This window comes from Cyprinodon variegatus, unplaced genomic scaffold (assembly GCF_000732505.1).
Source record: "Cyprinodon variegatus isolate N-32 unplaced genomic scaffold, C_variegatus-1.0 Scaffold41, whole genome shotgun sequence".
NCBI lineage: Eukaryota > Metazoa > Chordata > Actinopteri > Cyprinodontiformes > Cyprinodontidae > Cyprinodon > Cyprinodon variegatus.
In genome coordinates, this window is record NW_015150494.1 from 22,427 (window position 1) to 33,606 (window position 11,180).

An 11,180-nucleotide genomic window follows, 5' to 3' on the forward strand; every position below is an offset into this window, starting at 1 on the left:
CTGGGACGGAACTCAATGGGAAAAGAAATGATTCTTGTTTCTTATTTGAACCGTTGCGTATATTAGCTGCGACATATGAATCAAGATGCTATGACCGGAAAAAAAATTGATTGACAGATGACCGTTGATACATGATTGGCTGAATTTAGGTGTAAAAGCTGATGTATAACTAACTGGCCTGCATAAGATAACGGAAAAAAACACAGATTTTAAGATTTTTTTTAAAAATAGAATTTTTCAAACTTTCGGGACAATATGGTCTGGTAACGAGTACATTTATATACATGTTTAAATCAGGATGATTTGACATTTAAATATGATTTCCCTAAGACTTCAAGTATCTTTGTCTAAAAATTTGATTTGTTTGATGAGCAAAAACATTGAAGCCGATCTAATAAGCAAAAGAAAAATGAATATGTGGGAGGAAAAAAAACAGATAATTTTAGCTCTGAATCAACAGTGTTGGATCTGAACACTGGAGGCCGTCTTTTTCTTTAAGATCCTCCTGCAGACCCATCTGCTGCACATTCATTCAAACTGGTGTCCTTATTAAGTGTCAAATATGTAAACAAACTGGTCCCCAGTCAGTTATTATGTCAGATTCAGTTGTGCTTCTTCAGATGGAAACTAGTTAGTTATGGCAAACTGAAACACATCTGCCTTGTAAAATCCTGGATTATCACCCAGCTCTGCTGCTGAATCATCTGTTTAATCTTTATTACATTTTAAGAGGAAATATAAAAGTATCTAGCTGTTATTTGATCCTTAAATTATTGAATAAGTTTGTTTGATATTGATTCCTTCTGATGTGTCCCATCAGTAAAGGTAACTGAGAGCTCGGATAGTTTCTCCTAATCCTGCATCAGGATGCAGCAGTCGATCCTGCTCCAGTCCGCTGATCCATCCCCAGCGCTCACTCCATCTTTGATCTGCATCTGTATCCCTTCCTGTAGACTTCTACTCCATTCTCCCTTTAAACAGCCCCCTCCCTCCTCCTGCAGAAAGTGCGTGACTCTGCATGCTCCTTCAGCACCCCTCGCCAGTGCTGAGGAGGGGCATTTCCATCCTTTATAAACAGGCTGTTAAAGGAAGGTAAATCCACTGCAGATCTGCAAATTATAATCTCACAGGGAATGATTGGAAATAAAAATAAGTTGGGAGACAGAGGAAGATTATAAGAACTAAATATTTCCTGTATTTTAATGTGATTCAAGTCTTTATTCATTTTTTTTCTGTCCCTTCTGCTGGGAATCCTGTATTTTGCACCCATTAATTTATTATACCGTACAACATTTTATTCAATTTTAAAATTCATTTTAATGTGCTATATAGATTAACATTTGTTTTTTATAGTCATAAATATTAAATAAAAATGTTGTCAATTAAAGGCATAGTGGAGGATGTTCTTTTTCCGAGTGGATCATCAAAATAAGTGGTCCTCCTTACTGTCAATCATTCTGGTGATATGTTTACTAAGGCCGTCCTACGCGCTCGTCCCCATTTTCACTCACCAGGGGTGAGTCTGACATGATGGAAAAAATTGCAAATCTTCTTTTGGAAAGTAAGCTTGTATGAGCGATGCAAACAGCAACTTTAAAACCGAGCGTGCACGAGGAGAAATGAGCTTGTGCACGCTGTCGCACGCGTTTAATAGGCGTTTGCTCTCTAGAGTGGGTACAGGGTTGTGCACGTGCATTTTCTTTTAAGTGGGGAGGGCAGGTCTTTTTTAAAAATTTGCGGAAATCCTCCAATATACCTTTAAATTGTACCTACTAATGTTTTTAAATCTATTGTCATTTGAAACTGCAATATTCTTTTTTTCATTGATATTTTCGCAAACATCAGAACAAACTTATTAAATTCTGCAGCTTCTATCAACGATTATTTAAAAATAAAATAACATCATATTTTCTCTTATTGATTTTAAATACTTGTGGGAAGAATAATGAAATGAAGGGATTATTTTTACCCATGTGATCATTGAAGGATGCTGTTTTTTCTAATCTGCATTATCTGTTTATTATGGAGTAAAAAAAAATAAAAAAAAAAAATCTACATCATTGGTATCAATATTATTACTGTTAAAATAAAGTTTGTTATTCAACACACAAAAAAATAACATAATAGACTGCAATAAATCAGTAATATTTGTACATAAGGAGATATTGTTATTAAATTCACCACTTTATGAAACCTAAATACATTATTATTGTAATTAAAAATTATTACTATCATATCATTCAATATTCAATCACTATATTGATAATGAATGTATTTAAATTGTATAAAGGGGTGAATTGAATTAAAATATTTCTTATCTACAGATATTACTGATTTATTGCAGTCTGTTATGTTTTTTTGTGAGTTGAATAACAAACTTTGTTTGTATTTGTTTAATTGAAAAAAATATTTAATCTGAAGATAGGATTAAAAATATTGTTTGAACATTTTTTTTTTATCCAGGGAAACCTGAATGGATAAAGGAGATAAAACCAATCAAATGATATCAATATGCTGCCCCCCCCACCACCTCGTCTGTCTGTGTGTTTTCATGCATGTGAGTGTGTGTTGGGGGGAGGTGGTGACAAGCTGCATCTGGCCCCTCCTGTCTGCTAATGTGCTCTGTCATTAGAGAGGGAGTGGGAGATCGAGGTACGGATGGTGTGATGGAGAGAGAGAGAGGGTGAGGGGACTGTGACAGCGAGGCTGATAGAGGGAGCGGGCAGACAGAGGAGTAAAGGAGCAGCAGTAGACCAGCGTGAAGGGGGGGGACGCAGCAGGAGAAGCTGCTGTTGCCTGCCGTTGCCATGGCGCATCCGTCTCCGAGTGCATCGCCGGGCGTACGTCGCCGTAGCGATGGCTCAGTAAGAGAATGTCTGTTCTTCCCCATCTCTGAACGCAACGAGCAGGAGAGGCTGGAGGCCTTGGTGCGCCGGAGAGCCGGGGGCGCCGATAGAAGAGGAGGAGGAGGAGGAGCAGGGGAGGCCCGGGACCACCTGGACAACAGGCCCAAACGGTGGACATGGGGAGGACCGCCTGACGGAGTGGAAGGTGAGTTCAGCCTGAGCTGGGAGCTTTGTTATGGATCAGGATGATGTCATTGAGGAATAAAGAAGGGATGGGGGCTGGGAGGGATGGAGGTCAGGTGGAGATGGAAGAGGGGGATGGTGGGACGAAAGGGTGGGGACATGGGAGGTGAGACGAGGATAGGAAGTGATGATATGAGGAGGAGAAGTGATGTAGATCGCCAGTGGAAAGAAAAGGGTGTGGAGCTGCAATGCAGGAGCAGCTCAGCACTTTGTCTGCAAACCTCAGAGGGGTTCGGAGAGGCTGGCAGCGCTGACTGACATCATCTCAGAGCAGGAAGCCTCAGCATCACAGCAGGTATGGAGATGGACAGATTTTACATGTCCCTGTTAACATGCTACAGGTGTGTTTGTCCTCTTTTATCTCTCTGGGCTGATTTTCAGCAGAGTAACGCGTCTCACCTCGAGCACAAGGCCGCTAACATAAACTCAGACAAGGTGCGACATCAGGCTGTGATTTCTCGGGTGGGCTAGCGTCCGTCTTTAGATTTAACTGCTTTTGTCCGTCCTTTCTTGTCTTTTCTGAGATGTTTGCTGTTGTTATTGCAGCCTAGCCTCACCAGCTAGATTTCATACTGCGATACCTTCATATACCCATCAATTATTCACCAAACCCATCAGCTGAGCCGTCCTGGCACCGATCTGGGCGCAGGGTGCGCCCAGGAGCTCCCCTGGCTCCGGTCCGGCTGCCTGTCAGGCAGAACAGGCCCACTGCAGCAGAAACAGCAGTCTCATCTTACACCGTCCGCTAAAGGATGGAGACGACACTCGCATTCAAAGCTGCTGCCATCCAAAGGTGCGATGCACATTTCTCCGAGGAGTCGAGCTGCATTTTAAAACCTAAAGATTCAAGAGATCCAATGATTTTCATCAGATGAGTCAAAAAGGAAGTGGTGGAACCCTTCAGTGTCAGTTTGCCTGAAAAGAAGCAGATTTAAAATGTAAAAGCATCCAAAAGGGTTAAGTTTCACAATTTAATCACCCAGATTGTAAAACAGCCAATAATTCCTTATGGGCTCAGATTATTGATCAACAGGTGGAATGTTTTAGAATCTAAAAAAAATGTCCACATTTTCCTTAAAAAACTTCAAAATCAAACAACTTCCTTATAATGAACACATTTAGAGCACCGTTTTAATGTATAAATGGAAATAATTCAAGTGTTCCTTCATTTTCTACCTCTGAGGAGTGATTTCTCTTGTAAAAATTTATAAGATTTAGCAGCTCAAAGCCTGATTGGTGCATCTATTAAAGCTCAAATTACATTCTAATCGAATGCTTCCGGTATCAGTAATATGATCAAATAAATGGTTGAAGAAAGAGTTAAAATTCAAAGCACAGAGATGATGAACTTGCATGTACAGTTTATTTTACATAAATGTTTGTCCGTACAAATAAATCCTAACATGAACGGTGACCCGTCTCTGCTTGTACATCAGAAAATAGTTTCTTCTGTTCATGAGGGATTATCCTGCAGTTTGGCGTTGTGGTAATCTTTCAGCATCCTCTTCTGCAGGGTCTAAAAGCGACGGTCGATACGGATTTGGATGCATTACAAACAACACGATGACCTACTAGTGGTTAAGAGAGCAGACATTTCAGCTCATCAGTTTGATCATATGGGATATTAAAACAGCAGCTACAGTGGAACCAGGCAGGAGACGGGTTTGGCTTCCGTCTTTATATTTTCCTCTGAGGTTCATCTGTGTGTCGCAGTGAAAACGTTCTGCAGCAGTTGCGATTGATTTGCTCATTACTCTGGAAAAACAAGACAAATCAAATTTGGCTTCCTTTAAGCAGAAATCCAGGATCTTATTGGCTGTTATTGAACCCTGGTTGTCCTGGATTGTGGTGGGAAACCATTGGCCTTTTTCCACTTTTCTGCACTGCAGACATTTATTGCAATACTTTCCATATATGAATAAATGATTTTATTATTTTATTTTTATATGAGCTGAATTTTAACATTAGAAAAGAACATTTAAGAAAATCCACCAGTCTGGTAGCAGAAGTAACAGGATAGGAAGTTACATTTAATGCAAAAGCTGATTCAGATGAAGAAGATTAGATTTCCAGAGGTTTCTACTGTAGGCAATATACCAGCTGTTTGTGAGATGTGATGTTTTGGTTTTTAGGTGCTTTGTTTATGTATTGTCTGAATAGATGATAATCTATCTGTGCTGCTTCCTGCTCGAAGCCTTGCGCTGACCACACTCAGAACCACGTTTCTTTCCTGATAAGATCACCACATATGGCTGGATGGATGTTTCTAACACCTCTGTGTTTCAGAAACAGCTGTCTGCGCGCGCCTGTGTGAATGTGTAATGCTTTGCTTTTTCCGCTCTGCTTCACCTGCTGCCCAGGTAACCCTAAGACCCCGCCCCGCCATGCCATTGGCTCCGCTCAGCCCAATGAGCTTCCTGCCGCTCCCAGCGCCAGCCAATCCCGCAACGGTACAGACCTCATGACTCTGTGTGCCACGCCCATCCCCACCTCCTCCGCTGCTGTCTGTGGTCTGCAGCCGATCTGGTGTCTGCATGCCTGTCGTCGTGTTTGTGTCGTCAAACTGGCTGTGACAGAATCCTGAACTGTGTGCTCGTTGTTAAAGGAGTCTGGTTCTAAAGCTTCGCAATGCTGCCTAAATCAAAAAACAAAATAGAAAACATATCAACTAATAAGCATGCTTTAACATTTTATGTTAGAAATGCTTACATCTGCATTATGCTCACTTTTTCTATTACATTTTTATCCACTTATTAAGATTTATAAACAAATTTTGAATACATTGCAATAAGCAACAAATCTTTTAAAGTAAAACTAATGATGCACAGTATGGTTCTGAAAATGTTGCACAGCCCTGCTTCACATAATAGTTACACTTCTGACAATGAGGGTTTGATGAAACCTGGAAAAAGTAAAGAAAATTGTAAAAATAAAGAAATAAACAGCATACAAGTAACTAAAAACAATATATATGCAAAGAATACAATAAAATGAAAAAATATACTTTTTTACCTTTTAAATATATAAAATCATAATTAGGAATTTTTCCATGTATTGTGTAGCGAAGGGGCTAATCCTCTTTAACAATACAAATCAATCCATAATAGTTGCCTTCCCCAGTCACCCTCAGGACTGAAATTACTATTTTCTGCTAATCTTCTTTTGTGTCAGTAGACAAAAATAAAAGACTTTTTCCCCTTTTTTCAATGTATAATTACACTTGTAATTTTCTTCATACTTACTTAATTATTAGGTTTTATTTCCAATTATTTAGCTCTGGAATGGTCCGCTTTTTGGCCATTTAACAGGACATTATCCCTGATTAAATGAGCCTCTGCTGGAAGATATGTCCTAATGTTAGAGTAGACTGATAGCAGATCAATGAAAGTGTCTCCTGGTTCAAGGCGACCTGACACAAGGTCGGTTTGAAACGTTCGACTCCATTTTTACATCTAGAAAAAGAAATCTTAAAAGGAAAAAAAAAGGCAAAAGGTAGGAGAAATAAGCAATCTATAAAAAATATAATTTACTGTAGTTCATCTATTTCTATCCAGCCCACATTTTGTATATATTTCTGACAATAAGCCAAAACTCTTCAACAGTCTTTTTACATTTATTAAAGAGCAGATCAAATCTACAAAAAAAGCTTCGGAAATCTTCTGAATAGATTTTGATCAGCTGGAACTTTTGTAGGTTTATTGAATAAGTAAAATGAAATTAGATTGTGACCCAGGCTCACTCATGTTCAGCCAGCACTGCCCATCCTCATCACAGCAAGAGCTGCTCTGCTTCCTGTGCTTGCAGCCAAGGGCCTGGTTTAACCATGCATACAGACAGTTCTCAGCAGGAAACCCAGTCCATAACCAGTATGCTCCACCCCCCATCACACACACACACACACTGATACACACCATCATAATACCAAACAATCAGCCTGTAGCTATCCAGCAGCAGACCCAGCCTAGACAACATCCAGCAAATAGTTTTAATCATTACTGACCCTTTTCATAGTCCAGCAGCTGTTAAAAATAACCACTTTCTATTTATTTCCCCATTTTGCTTTTCCAGAAAATATGTGCAAATTAATTGTAATTTTTCTTAAAAATGTATCTCCTTTTTGTGTTTGTTTAAATGCCCTTACCCACTTTGGGGGGCGCCATCATTATTACAATATTGTTTCTACATTGATGAACAATTAAGGATCTAAACAACTTATTGGAGGAGATAAAGGTCTAAAACTCAGGACTGCAAAACCAAAAATACAAAATACCTACTTAAAAAGGTAGATTAGAATATAAATAAAATTAATAATAAACTTACCTATATAGAAATACAGTAAATGAGAAAAACACAAGCTGAACTGACAGCAGAAGGTAAATGATCCTGTCTTACTATACTATAAATGTTGAACTCTTAATCCCAGTAAACACAATATGTAAAGAGCTGCGTATATAAATATATATATATATCACACAAACCCCAGAGAAAAATGGAAAACAGCTAGTACTTTTTTTTTTTTTTTGAGGGAAATATGTTAAATACCCTGTGTGTTTGTGTATTCATCCTATTTTATATTCATAGCATTTTAAGGCAGGTTTTTTCGAGAGAGAATTGACAGATTAGACATAAGTGAATGAAATTACTGGAGCAATTTATTTTTGATGTATCTCTCTGATTTCATTAATTCTCAATTTAAAGAAATAAACGGATCTTAAAACTAAATAGATGTTGCAGGAGCTCTGGGAGTTCAGCTCTAAGATCTGTTGGTTAATATCAATAAAGAATCCTTAATTATTCATGAAATGTCACAAATCAGTAAGAAGAGTTTAGAAGGCATAATATTTAAGATAAAATAATCTCTTCTCTCTTCTGGTCAATTTCCTTAAAAAATAAGAGGGTAGTTTTATTATAGTAGAAATAAATAAATGCTGATTATCCCAAAATTTCTTCTATCTACTGTAATGCTACTTCCTTGTTTATTAGGTTGTTTTTTATCTCTGCAGCCCGTCTGTCGTTCACTCTGCTTGTTCCACGGTGCCTTCAGGTGCTGTAGGAAACGTTACCGTCTCAGTTTCATGGGAACGCAGAGGCTGAATTTTTATCATCATCCTCCATTTCATGATGAAGCAGTTTCTGCTGCTTGACTCCTGCCTTACATCACCAAGGTTAATTCATGCAGCGGCCCGCGCGGCTCATCGATCTGCAGGATTGCCTTCTGTGTGAGCCGGCAGTTTTGTGTTTGCGATTCAGGTGTTTGTTCTCAGGTGTACGTTTTAGTGTCACGTCCGCAGCAGGAATCAGAGGTTGGACGTTTCTGTGGAAATAACTACCAGGGGCTTTTCTTCTTCTTGTGTTTTCTAATAGTAGTCGACTTCTTGTCTCCTCCGACGATGGATCAGCTAAACAACAAGCAGCTTTCCAGCTCTTCAGCAGCACTCAACTCCCCAGAGAGAGGTGAGACCATCAGATCAAATATAGCCGAGGAGAGAGCAGAACAAACTGTTCCCTGAAAGATAATCCAACCAACACAATGACTTGAAGCATTTCAGTTTGGAACCAACTAGGACAGTTTTGATATATAAAGCTGCAATTAATTATTGAGCATCTAATTTGTCCATGAAGTTTAGAAATGGTTCCCAAGTTGAATAGAATTTGGATATAGATCCTCTCACAGTGTATCTAATTTTCTAGTTTTGGTGATTACATAACCTCTTTAATACAATGAGCATAAGTAGGAGGAGAGGGCTCCTTCCATTTGAACAGCATTCACCTCCTTGCTAGTAAGGTAGTGTAGGTCAACACATTTGCCTGAGTGGGGTGTCACCAGCTGGAACGACGCCAAAGCTTGCAGTCAGGGGAATAGGTTCTAGTGGGTATTGGAGGATAGTGGCTAGAGCATCAAATATATAGTTCCAGAAACGGGTGAGTTTTGGGCAGGCCCAGAACCTATGATAGAGGGTGGCAGCTTCCTGTTTACATCTATCACAGGCTGAGTAATGAAGATGATGAACCACTTTTTAATTGAATAACACTGTCTCAGGCATATTGAAGAGGAGTGAATTCTTTTTACCGCTAGCTCCCAAGTTTCTTCTGACCGAGACATCTGTATATCATTCTCCCACCGAGTTTTGAGAGGTTCAAGAGGTACGGGGCTAAGGGTATTAATTCTATTATTTTAGTAATGTAGCCCTTTCTTGCAGGGTTAAAAACAAGAATGTTATCTATTACATTTTTGGACAGATTGAATTTAGAGTGAGTGAAATTTGGAACCTGTAAATACCTAAAAAGATTAGTTTTTGGTGGGTTAGATTTCTCAGATAGCAGATAGCTGATTAAACAAAGCAAAGGCCTTTCTTTTCTTTTCATGCACTCCACTATTTAATACAACTTTTCTTTTCATACACTCCACTATTTAATACAACTTTTCTTTTCATGCACTTCATAGACACTTTTTCTCTTATGAACTTTGGCCATTTTCAAAGAACTGCAATGAGAAAGGTGAGCTTCAGTGACTGAAACCATAGCTCACCACCAATATACGCCTGAAAGTGCACATGCAAAGAAAAAGATACTTAAACATATCACCTAAATGATTGACAGTTAGAAGCACCACTTATTAAATTGATCCGCCCGGAAATAAAAGATCGTCCTCTATACCTTAAACACCTCAAGTAGGATGGAAAAAAGAAAACATGAACGTTGGCTGGGATTTTAATCTTCCAGCTTTTTTGTTATATATTTATTCTGTTTTAGAACAATTTAAAAAGAAAATGACACAAATGTTTATCTTACACTATATTTATTTATTTAATTTGGATTATTTATTGATTTATTTTGCTTTTAAACAAAAATAAGAAGAAAGAAATGGTCAGAATTGAATTTTGCTCATAGGTAATGTGCAGATGTGTTTCTATATTCAGTTCTATCTGCAACCAAACACGCATCATCAGGCAAAGGCCCATAAAGTGGTGCTGGCTGGGATTCTGTTTTTCTTAAAAATCATCTCTTTTTATTGTACTCGCTGTTATTTATTTTCTCTCTCTGTTTGTATCTGTGTTGGTCTGTGACCTGTTAGTGTCTTCTCTGTCCCGTCGAACAGCTTCCCCCAACAACCGATCCTTCAGGAGTCCCTCCAACCGCAGAAGCATTGCTGGATTCCCTGAGGAGACCTCCAAAGCAAAAACACCCACGGTCAGCTCACTCTGCACACAAATGCATTCCAATTTCTCTGTTTTTCTTCGAATGGGTTCATCATCTGACACATAAAACTGTTACAATAAGCTTTAAACCACATCTGCCACTATTTAATACAACTTTTCATATCATATAATGTTTAAGGGCAAATTAACTGCTATGAAATAGATAAAAACTTTTAGGCAAAGGAACTAGAATTAGGTTTGGGAATGAAAGAAGCAGACAAACACAATAATGAACATAATGAAAGAGCATCAATAGAAAACATTGAAGAGCATCCAAATTAAGGAAACGGACATGAAGAAGCACCAAAAAGACAGAGGGATCATATTGTTTCAGATTATTCACCATCAGCAGCAATGCTCTGGGTGGCTTATTATAACTAAAATGGTTTATAAACTAGCTTTTAGCTTCCTGTGTAATAATATCTGAACACAGGGACATTTTATCTGTTTTGACTAGTGTTGCCTTCATGTTGTAAAGAAGATCTTTTCCACTTGTAAAGTGAAAATTACCACCGCATTGTGTTCAAGTGCTTTTGTTGTTTTGGAGAAGAGAAACATTGTTGGATCCCAGATTATCCTGACCTGCTATTTTGGCAAGACTTTAACAGACTTCCTAAATCATCTGCTACAGAAACAAGAGTATGCTTCAAAGGATAACTGCTGCCTAAAATTTGATAAACTCAAACATCAATGGTCATTTTAAAAACTAACCAAGTTTAAATGGTGATATATTTACATTTATATATTCTAAATCATGTCACTGACTCTGCATCACACTGACAGCACCAAACCAAAACACTGCGTATTTGTACCATATTTATTTAATGCTCTGATCTTTCATATCAATGCGTTTTTTTGTACCATGTTTTTTTTTTTCTCCCACACAGTTTAG

General features: G+C 38.4%; 1 protein-coding gene across 15 annotated transcripts in view; it reads left to right on the plus strand.

Moving 5' to 3' along the window:
- Positions 1–2,666: 2,666 nt before the first annotated feature.
- Positions 2,667–11,180, plus strand: part of map7d2 (MAP7 domain containing 2) — a 26,729-nt gene continuing 18,215 nt past the window's right edge. Inside the window, exons 1-4 of one of the 15 annotated variants that reach the window (XM_015370099.1) lie at positions 2,667–3,051; positions 5,450–5,539; positions 8,454–8,543; positions 10,165–10,280. In XM_015370099.1, coding sequence (XP_015225585.1) covers positions 2,808–3,051; positions 5,450–5,539; positions 8,454–8,543; positions 10,165–10,280 — 540 coding nt within the window. In that variant the 5' untranslated portion in view covers positions 2,667–2,807. Of the gene's footprint in view, positions 3,052–3,212; positions 3,385–5,449; positions 5,540–8,453; positions 8,544–10,164; positions 10,281–11,180 lie in introns of those variants that run through there. The other 14 variants (XM_015370100.1, XM_015370103.1, XM_015370102.1 and 11 more) reach the window with 14 other exon arrangements.